Source organism: Heterocephalus glaber, unplaced genomic scaffold (genome assembly GCF_053883595.1).
Source record: "Heterocephalus glaber isolate CG9 unplaced genomic scaffold, H.glaber_assembly_v1.0 deba00001497, whole genome shotgun sequence".
NCBI classification, from domain to species: Eukaryota; Metazoa; Chordata; class Mammalia; order Rodentia; family Bathyergidae; genus Heterocephalus; species Heterocephalus glaber.
The window spans coordinates 38802162-38823776 of record NW_028258320.1 but is presented as its reverse complement, the minus strand read 5'-3'; the positions used below and the strand labels follow the sequence as shown (position 1 = coordinate 38823776).

The 21615-nt window shown below is 39.7% G+C and overlaps 2 protein-coding genes across 2 annotated transcripts; both read right to left on the bottom strand.

Moving 5' to 3' along the window:
- Positions 1-3944: 3944 nt before the first annotated feature.
- LOC101715749 (interferon-induced protein with tetratricopeptide repeats 5) lies at positions 3945-9959 on the bottom strand. The gene is made up of 2 exons (XM_004838480.3): positions 9828-9959; positions 3945-6099 (listed from the first exon to the last, which is right to left on the bottom strand). The coding sequence occupies exons 1-2, from the start codon at positions 9830-9832 to the stop codon at positions 4656-4658; spliced, it is 1449 nt and encodes a 482-aa protein (XP_004838537.2). The 5' UTR covers positions 9833-9959; the 3' UTR covers positions 3945-4655.
- Positions 9960-14872: 4913 nt separating this feature from the next.
- On the bottom strand, positions 14873-17029 carry LOC101701903 (antiviral innate immune response effector IFIT1). The gene is given in 3 exon segments (XM_021253467.2): positions 14873-15233; positions 15333-15481; positions 15483-17029. Coding segments are annotated over 3 exon segments (1536 nt in total). The 5' UTR covers positions 16694-17029; the 3' UTR covers positions 14873-15057.
- Between the last annotated feature and the right edge of the window lie 4586 nt (positions 17030-21615).

Genomic DNA, 21615 nt, shown 5'->3' with positions numbered 1-21615 from the left:
GTAGGTTGCTTCCTTTTTCGAGGAATTTACTGCGTGAGAGAAGCTCCTGCTTCAGACTGTGTCCCTTGATTTCTTGCACCATTCTCTCCATGCGTTTCAGACAAGATTTTAATAGTGTGAGCTTAACACATGTCCTGCACTTAGACAGCACCTAGGAGAATTAGCTGTTTCTTCTGTGTCCAATCCATGCTAGTCTTTCATTTTATCAGCGAGGTCCTGTGTTCTCCCAGGAGGTTTGGCATTTCCAAAGTTTATACATGTCACCTTCACTAATTTGGTTATTTGGCTGAGCTGTCATCATGAAAGGCACCAAAAATCCTAGTTCATCTCTTTATGGAGGCACCTCTCAATTCAGAATAGTCATGGCTTTTCTGTACATAGTTTTGGCAGTTAGATGCTGGGGTTTTTTTCTCTTACAGTGAAATATAACAAAATTTTTCATGAACAAACTTATCTTGGTAACTAAGAAACTGCCAGAGAAGGAGGTAGGTGTGATGGGATATGTTACAATGTAGATCCAGAATGTGCCCCCAGAACTCTCATGTTCTCAGAGGAGGGGCGATTGGATAATAAGGTGATTGGATAATAGGGGGCTATACCTATCAGTACACTGATCCACTGATGACTCCATAGCTCAAAGTGCTGTTGGAACTGGGGTCTGGGCTAAAGAAGTGGTTCACTGGGGGTAACTGGAAAAGTATATCACCCTCTCCAGCTTCTCACTTCTTCTCTGTGCTTCCTGACTGCCATGATGTGAGGCCCAAAGCTCCGGGCAATCTTGAACAGCTAGTAATGCAGTCCCACAAGACTGTAAACTTTTAGTATTATATGCAATATTTAGTGGTATTTTTTTTCATGACTGGACTGTAAGGTACTGGAGCATGGACTGGACTGTGTAGGCCACAATGGCTCACTGAGTGGGGTAGGGTGCACCGCAGTGCTAACTCTGCCTTCTGCACCCACTGTTCAGTCACTGAACTGAAACCAGTGTGTATGAGATATTGTATGTGTTTGTGTAGAAGACATAAAAAGTTGTTTTATTATTTATATACATTAACTATATTATATATTTTATACGCAGCCCAAGACATTTCCCTTTCACTCAGTGCAGTTCAGGAAAGTCGAAAGGCTGGACACCCATGGTGTATAGGTCAGCTGAAATGAAGCACTAAATATAACCAAGAGGAAAAACATTTTAAAGCCAACTGCTCATGTATGTGAAAGATGTGCTTCCAAATGGCATGTATGGAAAATCCTAAGCACAAAAAATAGGTACCAAGGGAGTATTTTGATTTTGGTTACCGTAATGGAAGTATCATTCATAGAAAAAAGAAGGACTCACTCTAACATCATTCTAAAACCTCACTTTGGGTACTGAGTTAAACTCTAAGCACAGTTTGAAGAAGATTCATATTGACTATAATGGAGAGGGGACGTGAATGTCTTATGGGGAAAGGGTGAACAGAAATAGAATATTTAACTTAAGTCTCTGGGGACAGAGTACACAACTGTCTTCAAATATATTAAGGTATATAGGTAGATATTTGATGTTTGGCTGCTCGCATCACTTTACTTCCAGTAATACTGCAAGATATGCATTTGATGGCCAACCCATCCCTCCGGAAAATAGGACTGCCTCTTGATTATTAGATACATCAGCCATTACATTCCCATTTCTGCTTGGGTAAGTCTGAACTAGATTTTTTGCCACATGAAGTCTTAGCTCTAATTTTGTAAATTATAGACTAAAAGTCTTCCGTTAAAGGGAAAGAACAAATTTATACAAATAAGAGCTATCTAAAGATGAAATTATCTATTTAGGGAGGTAATTCTGGCTTCAAATTGATAAACTGATAAAGATCTTTTTAAATCTCAAAGGCTATGAAATTATCTCTAAACAGTTCTGTTTTAGAATGGTAAGCACAGTGATAAAATTTAAAATCATTATAGACATTCATTTTTGTTCAGTGTTTAACATAGCTGTATTTTCATATTCTGGTTCCACATTTTCTTAGTATAATTTCTTTTATATTTCAATGTGCTAATGGCTGGTGAATTTAGTAACTTAACAGACCTTAAAGCTTAACTATTTTTTATATAAAAGGCTTACAGTTTTATCTATTCTGATGACTATTTTATTGTGCAAGAGGTCCCTACTTGGGAACATAACCTGCATTTCATTATTCCCAGTGGGCTAAATGACCTGTTCTGAGAGACAACATCCTAAAATATTTAAAAGGCATGATATTGTTTAAAGATTATTGTTCCTAAAGGGACAAAGGGGAAGGAAGTGGGAGGGCAAGGGGAAAGGATAGGAGGGAATGGGATTAATATGAGAAAATGGAAAAATAGGAACAAAATCTTTGTAAATAGGGAGGAATGGAGGGGTTGAAGGGAGGGCTGGGCAAGGGTGAAAAATAAGAACCAAGAGAGACTATGTAAAGGTGCAAATTTCCAATGATGAATGTCATTATATATTTTTTTAATTAAATTCTTTTATTGGTACATTGTAGGTATACAACACAATTACATTTCTCATTGGGAATTGTACCTTTACATAATGCATCTTGGTCTTATTTGTTTCCCTACTCCTAGCCCTCCCTTCATGCCCTCCACCCTTCTCTATTTACAAAGACTTTATTTCCATTTTTTCCATTTCTCATTATTTTTCCTTTCCCTTCTTTTCTTTCCCCTGCCCCTCCCACTACCCCTACCCTTTTGGACTTTTACTTCCTATTTTGCATTATCGATTATTCATTCTAATCATTGGTACATTTTAGGTATACAATATAATGACATTCATCATTGGAAATTTGCACCTTTACATAGTCTCTCTTGGTTCTTATTTTTCACCCTTGCCCAACCATCCCTTCAACCCCTCCATTCCTCCCTATTTACAAAGATTGTCATTATATTGTATACCTAAAATGTACCAATGATTAGAATGAATAATCGATAATGCAAAATAGGAAGAAAAGGTGCAAAGGGGTAGGGGTAGTGGGAGGGGCAGGGGAAAGGGAAGAAGGGAAAGGAAAAATGATGAGAAATGGAAAAAATGGAAATAAAGTCTTTGTAAATAGGGAAGGGTGGAGGGGGTGAAGGGAGGGCTAGGAATGGGAAAAGAAAGATTATTCTTCCTTCTTAAAGAGATGAAATGAAATAAACAAAAGAGCAACTATTTATGTATGTTTGAATGTGCATCAAAACAAAATCTGGAATGATACATACCAAACAAATCATCTTGGGGTAAGAAATGGGGTAGGAAGAAAGGAGTGGATGAGTATACTCCTGTATTATTTGAAGTTTTACAATGATTTTAATAAAAAAATACTGCAATTTTAATTGGAAGGAATACAACTGATTCCATGTAGATTCAGTACTGGTTTATTTCTCTAAGTAAAAAATAGTAAAACAAGATTAGTATTGTCCGTTATTCATTTTTCTCATAATTTTGAACTACTTAATGAACATTTTAGAAGATGGTATTTCTGATTTCTCATGGATCACCTAAGTTCTGTATTATTTCAAATTTGAGAAAATCTTTTTTCTCCTGTTCTAGTTTTTCTCTCTTTATTAAAGTCACCAGAGATGACTTTTTGCTATTATTTTTTCTAACAAAAAGGATTATTTAGGTGACTTATCAGGTTGGCAGTTAAATATCCTTGTAAAAGTCAAAACAGCTGTAACTGGAACATTCTAATCTTTTGCAAGCTACATAGTTAAGAGTTTAACTCACTTTTATGTAGGTTATATTCACTTTATAGGTTATAAGAGAAATCTGACAAAATTTTAAATTTTCTAATTTTTAATTAGAAAAATATTGTAAATAGCAGAGATAAAGGGTATAAAGTCATGATGATATCATTTTAAAAATTACAACAGCTAAATTGCTGCTGTTTCTGTTGTGCCCAGATCGCGATGTCCCAAAGACCACCAGGAGACCGTTTCCGATGTAAGCACACAAGGGTCGTTTATTCAAGCTTAAGCAGGGACTCTCAATTGTCACCGACGCAGCGGATCGAGATTGAGAGCCCCGAGCCTCAAAACTAGCAGGGTTTTTATTGAGTATACAACAAGCTTTGGTTGTTAGTAGCCAGGTGATTGGTTAATACTAAATACATATGAAGTGTAGGGTTTTGATTGGTTAGGCTTAGGGGGGGTTAAGGGGGTTACGTATAGATTTTTGTGAGGGAGAAAAGGGGCAAAGATTAACGGCCGGTTGTTACATACTGATCGTTAGCAGACCCACTAATGGCCGCATCTATCTTGTGTGGACAGTCAGCTCATTAACTGCTTATCCTACAGATAGTGTGCCTGGAACGCTCTCTCCCCGGGTACACAGGTGGTTGGGTAATAAACTCAGGAATTTCAAGTGGTGAATTCCTAGTTTAAGCACAAATTTGAGAGAACAAAGGAGACGGCTCCAAAATGGAGTCATTTTGGTCCCACATTTCTTAATAGATTGCAATATTTTAACTAAAGAGAGAAATCAGCAAAACATTTATCATAATGTATAAAAAATTTAGCATGATATTTGATATAAAATAACTATTCAAGAAATACTGGTGCTATAATGAACCATGGATTAAAACAACAAAAATATGAGAACCCAAAATGAAAGGGAAAACTGAGAACTGATTTCCTAGAGTATGGATTTAAACAGAAATTTGAAGCTCACAGAGAGCAGTAAGGAAGTCTACATTTTCAGGCTCTATCTTTTGGGCTCTCTCATAGTATTCAGTAGCTTGCTTCTTTTCTCCCTCAAGCTTATAAACAAATCCCAGGGCACTTAAACTCTGCACATCAAAAGCATTGTGACAAAGTCTCTTGGTAGCCAATTTTTTCAAAGCACTTGTCAGTTTGATATGTAAGGATGACCTGTCTTTGACCTTTAAGGCTTTTAAATAATGGCGGATGGCAGTATTTTCAGATTTACGGTGAAATTCCTGAAAGCGGCCATAGTGGTAGTGGATCTGATGTTTGTGATCATCAGTTACGTTCTCCAGACGAAGGGCTTTCTGGAAAACATCTTCAGCATTGCGATACTGCCCTCCCTCAGCATACATGTTGGCAAGGTCCATGTAGGCAAATGGGAACATAGAGTCTCGTTCCACAGCTGCTTTGAAATGAAATATAGCAGATGTGATCAGCTCATCAGCCTTCACTTTATCTTTTCCTTTAGGTCTGTTGCGTGTTGGCTTCTTGATTTGGATCATTTGTGCCCTGTAGCAAAGTCCCATCTGGTGATGCAGGAAAGAAGAAGTTGGTGTCATCTCTAAGGCCTTCTTTAAAAGTTCAAGAGCTTTGTCCCAGGAATTTTTTCTCCTGTAGAATTTGGCTGCATAACGAAGGACATAAGGCTGGGATGATATCTGGTCTAGGATTTCTTCAATATACTTTTCTCCTTCAGCTTCTGCATGTACATCTTGAAGCTTCAGTGCCAGAAAAACCTTAATGTAGGTGTCACTTGGGTTTAGAGCAACAGCCTTCCTCAGAGGACCCAGAGAAAAGCTCTTCACAGATCCTTCTCTGTCAAAATCATCCAGCCGGTACACTGTCATGGCATAGCCAATATTAAATTCTGGGTTGTCAGGTTCTACTTCCAGAGCCTTCTCAAAAGCTGCATTAGCCTTTTGGTAATACTTTCCTCCAAATTTCAAGACTGCCCATCCTTTCTCACAGTCAATCTCAGGACACTCCAATTTGTAGTTAGAAGGACTGGACCACCTCTTGCAGATATGCTCTACCTTGTCTAAATACTTCTGAACTTCTTCAGGCTGGTCCATGTGATAAGACACCCAGGCACAGTTTCCCCAAGTGACCAGACTTCGAATTTCCTCCTCGTCTGCATGATCCCTTTGGATTATTTCTTCTACTTGTTTCAAGCACTTTAGAGCATCTTTATGTTGGCCTTTCAGATGTTTCACATAGGCCAATAAATTATAAAGAGCAAGTCTGGATTTTGTAGTAAGAAATTCAAGCTGTTGCCCAATTGTATCTTCTACCTCAAACAGATCAATGTCTTCCTTAAGTAAATTCCACGTAAAATGACATTCTAACTCTAATAAAATGGCCTTCAAGGAGTCCTTAGGAATTTCACTGTAAAAGATAAAATTCTTTTTTTAATTTTTGAAGAAATAAAAGAAATATTTGTCAAACCTTAATTACTGTTCTTTGCATACCAACCAATAAGATCTCTTATTTGATCTTAAAGCTCTAGGTTCCCATGACTTCACGCTGATTTCTTTATGTACAGTTATATCCCTGAAATATTTCATTCAAATTCTCATTATTTATTGAAAAAGCAATTCTAGAGAGATAACAGGGCTTTCTGTGCTATAGTCCGCCTATTTCCTTTTGGCAGTCATTAAACCTTGAAAATTAGGAATAATAAAGATATAGTCAATAATTAATATAAAATTCCATTTCTGTACTTTGAAGGAGGAAAAGAATGAAAGAAAAAGAACTGCATTGGAGAGGACAGAGAAGCCAAACAAATGTTTTATTTTTGCAGGAAAAGGAAGAAAGACAGAAAACAAATAAGTTCCACAGAGACAAAAAAGCACAGAAACAGACAGGAATTGGTATACCAAGCAAAGGAAAGAATCTAAGTTTGAGGTAGATTAGAGTAACAGACATTGAAGGAAAGATGGAGAAAAGGAAAAAGGAAGCTTTGAAGGTTTCTATGTCAGTGGAACCTCCTTTGGCCATTTGAGATCAGGAGTAACAATAAAGTCAGACTCTTACTGTTAACTTATTATTTCTTCCAGAGATACTTTTTGAATTCCCTTTGTAAAAGACACTGTTATCTCTGCAGAGCCCATTGAAGATATTGTTTCTGAACTCAGGAAGATGAAGGGGAAGGCAGGAATAAGAAATATATTTTCATTACTGAGATCTTTTTTGTACAAGATCTGAACAATTATGGCAACACAACTGTGAATAAGATACAAGCTTGCTTGTACGGAACTTATAAGGAAAGAATTATACGAAGCTTATAAGAAAATAGTCAGTTACAACTCAGTACTCTAAAAAGCCACATGGAAGCAACTTAGGAAGGGTGTACAGTTCCAGTGCTATGGACACCTATGGCTTTTACTTGTCGGTTGCAAACAGCAGAAACCCAAGATCCCATCTTTTGGTTTTCCCCGTTGGAACCACTTCTTTCTCCATTCTCAGTTCATCCAGTTTGAGAGGAAGCAAGACAACTCTCAGCCCAGTTCTGTGGGATGGCACAGATAACCTATCCAAATAGTCTTAATAAAATCTAACTTTGCTGAAATGGGACCTTGCTGGAACTATCTGTTTTTCCTCTAAAAAAAATTTAACTTTGTAAAAAAATAAGCTTGCAGTTGTTGGTAGCTATCTTTCCAAACCTTTGGTGAAAGCCTGCTTGAGAAAGAATCTGCCATGGAGAGTACAGACCACCCTTTCACAAAACATTACTATGACGGGAGTAGAGGAATACAACCATAGCTGGAGAGAGATTGCATTTTCTTAATCTAAACCACTATCTTCTCTTTGATACAGGTCAAAAATCTGATCTTTCTGCTTCCATTCCTAGCTCTGTATGATTTGATCTCCACACAGCACCATCAGGCAGATTATCTAACTTTCCTGCTTAAATAAACCTAATGCTTAGTCTCCCAATGGCTTTCCAATTCTGTTAGATATTAACCCAGCCCTTGCTATGTACCAGAAGTTCCTACAGCAGCTAGCCTTGTCTATCTGTCCAACCTCTCCTACTATTCTCCTGCTCATTCACTATGATTTAGACATACTTACCTTCCTCCTGTCTCCAGCAAATGAAGTCTTGGGGCTTTTTCATCTGTTGTTCTTACTCTACCTGGTGTTTTCAGCTCCCAATTCTTCCATGACTAGATTTCCTGTAACTCAGCTCAAATATTCCCTACCTAATAGGCTGCCTGTGATAGGGCTATATAAAATAGCCATCTCCAGTTTGATTCACTCTCTTACTCCATTACACCATACTGTTTCATTTTCCTTATAGCTCATCACTTTCTGGATTATGCTATTTACCTACTGTTTGTCTATTTCCCCCATTAAAATATAAACCCCATGAGAATAGCAACCTTGTTCTGATTTTATTCTTTCATCTCTATGTACGCCAGGCATATAATGGAAGCTCCATAAGTAAGTATGTATTGATGAAGGAATCTAGTATATACTATCAGCCACCAGTATGTCCAGCCCAGAGGCATCAGCCTAGCATAAAAAGCACATGAATTTCATATGAGGGAATTCCTACCAGTTCCTCCCTACCAGATGATGGCTCCAAACTTTTTTCCCAGTTTAATAGTCCCCATACGGCTTGTTTCATATCCTGACTTGCACTCTATCTGGCTATGTTTGGATTCTGAAAATATATCTTGGATTCCCATGATCCAGACTAGATAGGACTGGCCTTTGATAACTGCTACTTCTCTTGTGTATGCACCAAAAGCATGGAAAAGGCATGCATGCTCTTATAGCCTGCTCAAATCCAGGAAATATGGCCTCACTGGCCATCATGAACAAATGAACACCTGCCTCTCTTTCATGATCTCAACCAGCCCTGCCCATGGAGGATGAAGATGAAGAAGGCAGCTCAGGCTTTGGGTATGTAGCTGTGAGATCTCAAAGACACATTCAATCAGGTACAAAATGCTTTGCTCAGACTTTGAAATTTATGCACAACTGGACACCATAAGAAATTTTGCTGTTTAAACTTTAATTTTTAATTTTTTCTCTGGGAAGCTGATAAAGAGAGGCAATGACAGCTGAAAATGCAACATTTATTTTTAGATAATTTTGTTCTTTTGCTAGGAAGGAGCAGATTTTCATTGTCTTAGGGAGACTGACCCACGTGGGGTCAAAGCCTCTTTCACTTCATCCTGTATACAAATACACTGCCTCCTACACCCCTTTTCCTTGATTCTTCAAGGCCCTCCCTAGTATCTCTCCATTCTCTTACAAATGACAGAAGTGAGACACATTAACTTGTAATAATGACATTAACATTTATTGTGCCAAGACCATATACTAAGCATCCAATTAACCCTTTCCACAGTACCAAGTTGCATTCATTTTACAGATTAAGAAACACGGAGTTTAAGAAACATTGCTTTGGGTCACTCAACTAGTAGGTGCTCAGTTAGGATTTGGAACAAGAGACTACAGTATTTGCTTCTAGAGACCAAGACAGTAACCTCATTACTCAGCTCTTGAGGGCGAGTGGTTCACTAGCCGAGGACGGCATGGTGTTAGCACCCTGGGGATTCATAATGGGTAAGAAAAGGAACTTAACATGATAAATTAGTAAACGAGACAGACAAATCCTCATAGAATAATGGGTGAGTAGAGAAGCTCCTGGGAAGGGAAGAACGCGGTGCCAGGAATCAGAAATGCAAAATGGCAGTGGAGACAAATGTGACGCCAGGAGGCGAAACCTCAGGTGCCACACGGAGGAAAGGCAATCAGAAAGAGGCCTGGGAAGGAAGGGCAGGCAACAAGCCCCAGACACCCGCGCCAGGCAGGAGCCACCAGGAATGGCCCAGGGGGCTCCCCACAGGAGAGGGAGGTGCAGGCGCTGCCCAGCGGAGGCTGAGGCCAGGGGTGAGGAGAAGGAGGGGACCCTGACCTTTGAGGCTCTCCCTGGCAGGGACGGGCTCCAGGGGCGTTGCCCTGCCCTCGGCCCGGAGGCGCCGCCTGCAGGCGCTCGCAGCTCTGGACTCCCGGCCCGCCGGGGCTCCCGAGAACTGAAGCCTGAGAACAGCACGGCTCGGACTAAGGCGGCACTGGCTGGCGGAGGAGCGGGGAAAGCTTACCTCATGGCTGCAGAGCTCCGCGGGCTGAGCGCGAGGCGAAGGGGGCCTCGCGCGCGCCCAGGACCCGGCGGCGGCGTGGGCGCGCGCGTGTCTCCGGGGGTGGGCAGCTCGGGGACAGGCCGCGCCGTCGCTTGCGTGCAAAGCGGGACCCCACGGGAAGAGAGAACTGAAACCGAATCTGATCCTAGCGCCTGGCAGGTTCAGGTCCAGAAACCAAACTGATGCGAAAGCCTGGGAGCCCTGGGGAGACCTTTGCGGAACGCAGGGTCTTTGGGAGCCTCTGTCCTTTGAGCTTGCCTCTGAACCTGCCACACTAAGTGAACGTACTCCTGGGTTAATTTTGTTTAAACAAAAAAACAAGAGGTTGATCGATCAGCTTATTGATTTGTGCGATAGTGGAGATTGAACCCCCTGCCTTCACACTGAGCTACACTCCTGCACCATTTATTTATTTATTTAGTTAGTTAGTTAGCTAGTTAGTTTTGAAAGAGGGTCTTGCCATGTCATCCAGTTGCCTAGGATGGGCTTGAACTTGGGATCCTCCTGCCTCAGCTTCCCAGAGTGCTAGAGTTACAGGGTTACACCACCATGCCCAGCTCAGCGTTCTTTTTGTTGTAATGGTAGCAATGATGCTCTTTCCAGCTTTTGGAAATGAAAGTCCCCGCTTCTATTCTAGTCTTTTGATTCAACAGCGACACTGCAACATTATATACCACGGTATAGTTTCTGTTTATTGTTTTAAAGTTATCAAAACGTGTATACATTTTGTTTTGTTGGATATTGCTGAATATCTTTGCAAAGAGGTATACACAATCACACCTGTGATTATAGGAAATTGTGATTTTTTTCTTCTGTGTCCTTGCCAGTGGTGCTTTGTGTCAATGAATATGGGGAGGTGGTGGTGGTATTGGAAACCTAAGCAGAAAATAATAAATACCCATACAAAACATTTTTGTCCTCTCTGAATTCATTCATTCATTCTTTCAACAAATTTTATTGAAGAACTGCTAAGAGCCAGAAATTGTTCAGAATACTGTCAGTACAGCAATATACTGTATCATGCAGACAAGGGCCTTACCCTTATGGAATTAACTTATAGTGTGAGGAGATAAATATAATAACTAAAGCACATTAAATGTCAGATGGTGCTGTGAGAAAAAGCAGAGACAGGGTTGGGGTTACAGGGTGTCATATCAATACAGTGGTGAGGGGAGGTTTCAGTGAGAAAATGGCAACTGAGCAAAGATCTGGGTAGAGGAGTGAGATGAAAAGAAAACTAGGCCCAACTCTTTCCTTCATCCTCTGACAGACAGAAGGAGCACAACCTGTTACCTGTTACCCCTCTGCCCTCCATCCCCATGGTCTGTTAAAGTGGCCTGGGACAACTAGTCTCAGAGTCTTCCCACCACCTTCGGTGACTTCAGCCACTGCCTCCAGGTCCTGCTGACAGACACCTGGCTCCAGTGATGCCTCTTCTCCTGCTGGGCTGCTTCCTCCCCCTCTCAGAGGAGTGGCTGAGAAACCACTTCTGACAACACAAAGATTGGAGAGGGACTGGGGCCTATTGATGTCCCAAAGTCCCCACATCCCAATGGACCATGATCAGGGTGTCTGGATCTCCTGGAGACCCTTGGAAAGCAGTAGCAGTCACAATTTCAGCCCTGCCCTTTCCCCCAGAAACTTGGGTGCTGTCAATCAAGCAGTACTTGTCAGCCAAACTGTTGCCATGGTAGCTGATGCTGTCTTAGGTGTCCTGCCTGAGCTCTGGGAAATATTTACTTTCCTAGCAACAGGCTTGAAACACAGACCTATCCCAGATGATTCTGCCCAGTAGTCACTCCTGATGAACCCAGTGCTCCATTACTATGAAATCCTTAAAAACTTCCATGCACAGCCCACTCCTGCTCTGTGAAAGGAGCTCCCTTACACTCCTTGGTTTAGTTGATGAGGGCTCCCTTGGGTATATTGACCCCCATATACTATAGCACAGGTACTGATAAAGCCTCCCTCCTCTAAATTCTTATCTTGTGTAGTGTGACCAGACCAGATCACTTTAAAAGGAGTTGGCTACACTAGGCACTGCCAGCCCTGAAAAATTCCAGCAACAGAGACTGGCAGTGTTGACCGGGGCACCACCTCCAAAGAACCCCAAGAGGCAGCAGAAGCGGATAGAAGAGTGCCAGGTAGCTGCCAAAAGGGCTACAAACCTCTGCTGGTTAGGAGCTGACGGAGTGGCTAAAAGCTTCCAAGGGCTATAACATTAAACAGCTCTGACACCAAGGGCCTAAGGCCACTGGCATTCAAAAGATGGGATTCACTAGCAGCAAGAGTGCAAAGACCCCAAGGTGGGTACATACTCAGCAAGCATAAATGGTATGGTTGGAGGGCAGAAAGCAGGGCAAAGCCACATGAAATAAGGTCAGAGAGGCAACATGGGTGTGGTGGGCCTATAGGCTAATGCAATATTTATCGGAAGTGGAAAACCAAGTTTTACAAAAGAAATCAAAAGATTTATTTTGCATTGAGAACTAAACCTAGAATTTCCTTCTTACAAAGAATATAGCAAAATTTAATAGTGGTCTAATGTTTGAAAAGTTTTCCAGTACACTGATCACTTTTTTCCCTTCTGTGTTTATAATCCTTCCCTTTTTTTACCCTTAGCTGCATTTGGGTTAATAAATAGCTTTAGTTTATTGAAGTTTAGATGAATTGTAATTAAGCAACCAGTGGTAAAAATCTAGAGGAAAAAATTGTTGGTTATATACTTTTATTGCTTAAGAATTTGAATTAAGAATCATCTATAAAAATTTCAAAGGAATATACATTTTCAGGATTGAGAAGAAACACACATCTGACTATGCAGTGAGTATTGAATATGCCAATAGAAGGAATCTGAATCTCATTTTCTAACAGATTGGATTGGGTGGATTTTTGAGAATTAGTTTTGTTTTCTTTTGAATGTGTTTATCAAGATGTTAGACACAATGACTGGGGAAAAAGGGAAGGAAAAAAAAATGAAACATGACAACTAATCTAAAACCTGCTTGGGAACTGAAACAGCGAAGGTAGGTAAGTGTTCCCCGAAATAGTCCTTCAGAATAAATACTCACTATCAGTAACTCTTCCAAGAAATAATGTAACTCTGAGTTTCTAAGCCTTGACTGTATTGACTTTTTGGACTGGGTTATTTTTTGCTGTGAGAAGCTGTTCATTACATTGTAGAATATTTAAGCAGCATCCCTGTGTATGTCCACCAGATGTCACTAGGAAACCACAATTGTGACAGCCAAAAACTGCCTCTTGGCATTGCCAAAGCCCTCTGGGAAACAAAATCCTTTCCTCTTACAACTACCACACCACCCTGGTTGAGAATCACTGCTCACTTATATTCCTAACTAAAAAATTAATCAGCACAACATGTAAGAGATATGGGCCTGACTTCAAATAGGAGAATAGAAAACGAATATAAATCAAGAGAAATTGGCTATGTATCGAGATTCAGGAGAGAGGCTGGATGGAAGGGTAGATTTTAAGGGCTGTATCAGAGAAGACTTATCCGTTCAGCATCGAACTTCTGAGTGAAAGTAGTTGTTATCACATTTGCTCTGGCTGGGAACAAGACCCATATCTGAGGCCACGTGCTAGTGGGTGCTATGGGTATGGTTTGCAGGTGTTTTCCAAAGTTTCATGCATCCAAAGTTTGGTCCTCAGTATAGCAGTGTTAAGGAGTGGTGGAACGTTTATGAAATGAAGTTTAATGGGGGTTAGAAAACTGTCCCTCCCTGCTCTCCAGCTTCCTCTGTTGCCACCAAATTGCTCCCTCACATGGGCACTCCACATGACACCGTCCACTATGACCTGATGCTGTCTGGGCTTTCAGTCTTCAACACTGTGAGCTAAATGAAACTCTTTTCTTTATAAGCATTATAAGAATTATTTAATATAGGCAACTATTTTGTTATGGTAATTGAAAACAGACTAATAAACTAGGTAATCCAAGCTGGAGCAGACAACAGAGTAGATACCTTGATTCCCAATTCAGTTCTAGCTCTAGCTGCATCATGAAAATGGAGACTGGGGGTCAGAGTGGTCCACAAGTGGCTCTCGCCTACAGTGATGTGTGGATAGCAGTTAGCAAAGGCTTGGGCTGGGGCACCTATAGCAACAGTGAACGGGAGGAGCTCTTGTTGGCTTGACTTAGGAGTCAATCTAAATAAGGTCTCCACTTGGGGTTCTGTCAGCCATTTGCATGGGAATAACAAGTTTCTACAATTCAGCTGCTAATTTAAAGAGACTTCTCAGTGATGCCTGGAGATACTCATGCATAAGTGTGGCAATGTTATTTTCACAACGAAAGAGCATCTATATCCTATGTTTTTCTATTTGTTATTTTATTATAAAAATATCCAGACTAGATCACACTGCAGTATTATTGAGCCCTGAGAAACAAGGTCTCTTCTTGAATTGGGAAGGGGGTGAAAGAGATGAGCTATTAGGTTAATAAGACACACTAAATAGGTTGTGTTCCCTGGAGATTGTCAGACATATCTCACACTGCACATTACATAATCCAGAAATTTATTTTGCATAATCAGGTCTGCTTTCAAATTATTTCACATCCTTTTCATATTTATGGATTTAATTGACTCAATATCAGCAGATGATTTAAATAGTGCTTCAAATGAAATGGCATACAACAAGAGAAACTACCTGGAACAATTTGACAATGAATTAAAGTTAAAACCCCTTCGTGGAGAAAGCTGACCTTTGATTGGTATATGTTCAGCTTTCTCTCTCACTAGATTATAAATTGCATGAAGTTTGGATAAAATGACTTCCTGTTCATCTTATAATTTTTAGTATTTAGCTCTATAAACTCTTGATAAAATGAATGAATTAAACATCTTAGTGTATATAAATTTAAGATTTTATTTGTTACAAATGTGCTCAGCAAACTATTTTTCACTCTATAGCGATCACATGAATGGTCATTTTCCCTCCCTCCCTCCCTTCCTCTACATGCACACATGCGCACACACACAGGCACACACATGTGTTCTGTTTCATTATTTTCTAAATAAAACTAGTGATGCTTCACCAGGTTTGAAAATATTACATCATTACACTGAATTACATAATACATGTTTCTGAAAGCAACAAACAAATATTAATGGAATAGAAAAATAAATACTAATGGAAAAGAATATGAAAAGTGAAAGCGGTTGAGATTTCAGCATCTAGGCATCAGTTCCCACAGCTTTCTCTGAGCAGGCAGGCTCAGGGTATGCTCATAGTACCCTAGGGCTTCATTCATTTCCCCTCTCAATTCATGGACAAACTCTAAGACACTCAAGCCTTCCTTGTCAAATGCATTTCTCTGAAGTTTCCTTAAAACTAATTTCTCAAAAGGATTAATACTTTTTTTGGGGGGGGGTAAAGGGGATTGAACTCGGGACCTTGTGCTTGCGCGGCAGGCCCCAGAACCACTGAGCTAAATCCCTGGCCCAGGATTAATACTTTTATCTCTTATAAATGATGACTCTCCTATTTGTGTTGCCTTTAAATAATGGTTAATTGCATCAGTGTTAGATTTCTTTTGATATTCCAGAAATCTGCCATAGTAGAAATATCTCTCTTGTACTGTTTTTCTCACATGGTTTCATGTGTAACAACTTTTGAAAACTGTCTTCAACTTCTCTGTACTTCCCTGCTTCAATATACATAAGTGCCAGGTGCAGAAGAGCAATGTCAAATGTGGGCTTTTGTTTTAGAGCAAATTCCAAATAAAATATGGCTAATCTTATATACCTGTCCATATCCTCTCTCTCCTGACCTCTTGGGTGTGTATATGTAGTAGCCACCTTTATTTGGAATACTTTTGCCCTGTAGCAAAGCCCTACCTGATGATTCAGGAAAGCAGAGGTGGTTGTTGCCTGCAAGGCCTTTTGAAGAAGCTCAAGAGCTTTATCTACACAGTTTTCTTTTTGATAAAACATGGCTGCATATCGAAAGATATAGATCTGGGAGGACCTCTTGCTCAGAGCTTCTTCAATGTACTTTTCTCCTTCAGCTGCCTGACCTATATCCTGAAGTTTCAGGGCAAGGAGGACTTTGATGTATGTATCTTCAGGATTCAGCCTCATGGCCTTTCTCAGGGGGCCTAGAGAAAATGCTTTCCCATTCTTGCACACTTTGTTAGCATAATCCAGGTGACAGGCCATGATAGCATACCCAGTATTAAATTCAGGGTTTTCAGGCTCCATTTCCAAAGCATTTTGAAAGCAGGCCTGAGCCCGCTCCTAATTCTTTCTTCTACACTTCAGCAAGGCCCATCCTTCCTCACAGTCCATTTCAGGGCACTCCATTCTATAGTGAAAGGGACTTGATAACTTCTTACAAACATTCTGAGCCTTGTCCAGATACATCTTAGCATCTGCCAACCTGCCCATGTGGTAATGCACCCAGGCATAGTTGCCCCAGGCCACCAGGCTTCTCCTGTCTAACTGGTCAGCCTGCTTTCTCTGGATTAAGTCTTCAGCATCTTTCAGGCTCTGCAGGGCTTTGTCATTCTGGCCTTTCAGGTGTTTCACATAGGCCAGAAGGTTATAAATTCTCACACTGTACTTGGTGCTGAGGAACTCAATCTCTTCCAAGACCCTGCTTTCTAAATCTGATAATTCAACTTCTTCAATTACCAGTTCCCATGTAAAGTGACATTTCAGCTGAACTAGGCAATCCTTGACCTGGTTATCATCAACGTTCTTACTGTAAAACAAAAGCAATCTTGTTAGGTGATGAACAGCCAAAATAAACAAGCCAAGTAGAACCCTTGGTACAATTTTAGCACTATTCTGAAAGTCTCCCATTTACTGAGATTTTCCTTAGAGTCACTGGATTTGTAAGAAACAAATGGACAGAGACTATAATTTGCTTCATTCCACATGGTAATTCCAGCACCACTGTGTGCTCTAAGGTCCCATTTATAAAGTGGGGATAACAGCAGTGCTCATCAAAGTGGCCTTTGGGAGGACTAATAAGCCTATGTATATATAAAGTGCTTATAGCATATTATATGCTATGGAAGCGTTTCTTATTTTATTATGAAGGCCACCGAAATGATATAAAATTTGACAAAGTTTATGTTTTCACTTGGAAATACTTATAGATTCTCAGAAAGTTTTTTTTTTTTTCAGTACCTGGGATCGGACTCAGGACCTTGCGCTTTCGAGGCAGGTGCCGGAACCACTGAGCTAAATCCCTGGCCCATCTCAGAAAGTTTTGAAGAGAGTGCCTGGATCCAATATCCTTTATTCAGTTTTTCCTAATGACTATAACTTATACCACTGTAGTATAATGGCCAAATTAGGAACTTTACATAGGGAAAAGACTGTTGTGTATGGCTCTGTCATCTTTCTCTAATGAGTAAGTCTCTGTAACCATCACCTAGAGCAACATTCAGAAGAATTACTGCATCACCACAACAGCCACTTCATGCCACTCCCTTATAAGGGCACTGTGATCTCTTCCTCAGAACTTCCAGAATTCACACCACTGTAACCCACATATTTGTTCATCTCCGTAATTTTGTCATTTCAAGAATGGCATGTAAATGGAGAATGTCATACAAAAGGTAGTTCAACACCTAAAAGTCAATTAATGTAACATACCATTAACAGAAAGAAGGAAAAAATTATGCTTGTTGCACTTCATACAGAAGAGTGGCTGACAAAATTTAACCCTACTTTCTTGATTAAAAACACTCAATGAATAATTAATAGAAGTCAATTTCCTCAAAGCAATAAAAGCCACATATGAAAAACCTAAACTAGAATCATCTTCTTGATCCTAGTACCAAACAAAAAAAATAAAACAACCCCCCCAAAATGAATCATCCTCAATAGTTGATGATGGAAAGCTCTTCCTCTAAGATCAAGAACAAGGCTAAGATAGCAGTTTTCATGCCTTCTAGTCAACATGGATCATATTATAGGCACAAAAACCTAAGGATGCTCCACAGAAACTGTTAAATCTAAGAAGCAAATTTGAAGGATCCAAAACTAACATATAATAGTCAGTTGTTTTCCTATAAACAGATAATGAATGATCCAAAAAGGAAATTAAGGAAATACTCCTATTTATAGTATCCTAGAAAAGAATAAAATATCTAGGAATAAACTGAAAATTAGAGTTTTTGCCGAAAGAAAGAAGACTCCTATTAATGGAAAAACATCCCTTGTTCATAGATTGGAAACTTAATATTATGAAGATAACAGTACTTCCCAAAATGAAATACAGATTCAATCCAACCCCTATCCAAATCCCAACAACATATTTTTGCAGAAATAGAAACTTTCATCCTGAAACTTATGTGTAATCCTAAAGGATCAAATTGCCAAACCAATATGAATTTCTCACACTTTCTGATTTAAAAGGAAACTAAAGTAACTACAGTAGGAATCAAAAACATATAGTAATCAAAACATTACAGTACTTGCATAAAGACCATGTGAAAGTAATAGAGACATATAGGACAATGGAAGATAATGGAGATATAGACCAACAGAAGAGAGCCCAGAAGTAAACCCTAGAATATATGGATATATTAGCCCATTTGGGCTGTTATAACAACACAGCACATATTGGCTGACTTAAAGAACAGAAACTTATTTCCTCACAGCTCTGGAACCTAGAAGTTCCAGATAAAGGTCCCAGCCCTTACAGTTCCCACTAATTGTTTCCTCAATTGTCCATGGCCACCTTCTTCCAGCATCCTCATATCACCTTTCCTCCCTGGCTCATCAACACAGACTATACTGTGTCTCTTCCTCTTCTGCAAGGACATCAGTCCTATAGAAGTCAAACCACATCCTTCAACCTTCATTGGACCTTTTACACTATCTACAAATAATGCCACATTCAGAATTAGGGTTTTAAGCTATGATTTTGGGAGAGGACACAGTTCAGTCCATAATTATGCTGAAATGATTTTTGACAAGAGTGCCAAGACCACTCAGTGGAAGAAAGGACAGTCATTTCAACAAATGGTGTGAGAAAGTGGAAAACCAGGTGTAAAAGAAAGAAGTTGGGGGTTTGGGACATAGCTCAGTGGCATAGAGCCTGTTAGGAAGCTCAAGGCCTTGAGTTCAATTTCTGGTACCAAAAAAGAAAAAAGAAAAAGAGGACACCCCCAAGAATGAAGATGGCCCCTTACCTTATGCTGTATACAAAGATTAACTCAAAATAGACCAGAAAATTGAGATGTAAGACTTAAAACTACAGAAGTTGTAGAAGACAACATGAGGGGGGATTTTCATAACATTGCATTTGACAGTGTTTTCTTGGTGATGATATCAAATTAATAGGCAATAATAATACAAATAAATAAGTTAGACTTTATCAAAACAAATAGTTTTTGTGCTTCCCAGGGTACTACCAGCAGTGATAAGTCAACTCCCAGGATGAAAGAATATACTTACGGTCATATATCTGATACGAGAAGTGTATGTAGGATATATATTTTTAAAACCCCTACAACTTATCGACAAAAAAATCAAACAACTGACTTTAAAAATTGTCAAAGAATTTGAGTAAAATTCTTAAAAGAAGAATCATAGAGGCCCAGGGATTTAGCTCAGTGGTTCCAGCGCCTGCCTCATAAGCTGAAGGTCCCGAGTTTGATCCCTGGTACCAAAAAAAAAAAAAAAAAAAAAAAAAGAAGAGTCATAGGGCCAGCAACATATGAAAATATGCTCAACAGCAATAGCTGTTAGAAAAGTGCAAATCAAAACCATAGTGCAGGTGGATGAGGTGGTGTAATCCATCTACTTGTGGGGCTAAGGCAGGATGATCACAAGTTGGAGTTCAACCCACATGACCCGGTCTCAAAATAAAATAAATGGACTGGAGAAGTAACCGGTGGTAGAGTGCTTGAGAGATTCTGGGTTCAAACCCAATATGAGAAAAAATGAAACAGAACCAAAAAAAAAAAAATCCCACCACAACCACACACACAATAAAACCAAACCAAAACCGGTAACAGGGAACCAAGATACCATTCTCTCCCACAAAGTTGGAATAATAATGAAAAACTAGAAAACAAGCCAGGTACAGTAGTGCATACATGTAATCCCTGCCCTAAAGGAGGCTGAGGCAGGAGGATCATAAGTTTGAGCTCAGGCTGGTCAACTTAGCAAACCGTGTCTCAAAATAAAGCATAAGAAGGGATGAGGATATAGCTCAGTGGTAGAGTGCCACTGGATTTAATTCCCAGTACTTCAAACAAACCAAACAAAAAGAGGAAAATAACAAGAGAGTATTGTCAAGGATCTTGAGGAATTAGAACCCAAATACATTGCTGGTAGGAATGTAAAATGCTAGAATTGCAGTAGAAAGAAGCCTGGTGGTCTCTCAGTAAATCAAAAACAGAGTTACCATATGACACACTCCTAAGCACATGATCCTCGTTATACTCCATACTTGAATAAATGCTCCAATTAATTTCAAACACTAGTGCTAATGCTCAAATACTAATACATGGACATTCACTGGAACACTATTCGAAAGGTGGAAATCACACAAATGTTGAGCATTAATGAGTAGACAAACAAAACAGAGTGCAGGCACCAACTGGAATATTGTTCAGCCATGAAAAACAATGATACTGATACCTGCACAACATGGATGAGCCTTGAAAACATCATGTTAAATAAAAGAAGCCAGCACAAAAGGAAATTGTTGGGCTCCTTTTCCTCATTTGGTTTGGAGGTCTCTTTCTTAAGAGCAGCACTTTCATGGGGGTTCAGGGCATTCACTCACAAAGGTTAAGAGCGTGCCCTTCGTGGGACACTTCCTTAACCTGGTAATCAGCCTTATGCCTAAGTGTTCCACCCATCACTAGATGTCCCTGTCACAACCAGTCTGTTTATATAGACAGATCCCTAGTGGTTCTCATCTGCCTTGTCTAGTTTCTTTTTTTTTTTTTTTTTGTATTAAATTCTTTTATTGGTACATTGTAGGTATACGACACAATTACATTTCTCATTGGGAATTGTACCTTTATATAATGCATCTTGGTTCTTATTTTATCCCCATTCCTAGCCCTCCCTTCACGCCCTCCACCCTTCCTTATTTACAAAGACTTTATTTCCATTTTTTCCATTTCTCTTCATTTTTCCTTTCCCTTCTTTCCTTTCCCCTGCCCCTCCCACTACCCCTACCCCTTTGGACCTTTTCTTCCTAGTTTGCATTTTCGATTATTCATTCTAATCATTGGTACATTTTAGGTATACAATATAATGACATTCATCATTGGAAATTTGCACCTTTACATAGTCTCTCTTGGTTCTTATTTTTCACCCTTGCCCAGCCCTCCCTTCAACCCCTCCATTCCTCCCTATTTACAAAGATTTTTGTTCCTATTTTTCCATTTTCTCATATTAATCCCATTCCCTTCTATCCTTTCCCCTTGCCCTCCCACTTCCTTCCCCTTTGCCCCTTTTCTTCCTATTTCACATGACCTATTATACATTTAGTCCTTATTTACACTTTCAGTTTCTCACACCAGAGAAACTATTCAGTATTTACACATCTGTGTCCTATTTATTTCACTTAAGAGTATGGCCTCAATGTGCATCCACTTAGCTATAAATGTCTCTAGTTTCTCATTTTTTATGGCTGAGTAGTACTCCATTTTATTAAAAAACCCCACATTTTCTTTATCCAGTCTCCAGTTGATGGGCATTTGGGCTGTTTCCAAGTTTTAGCTATCACAAACTGTGCTGCTATGAAC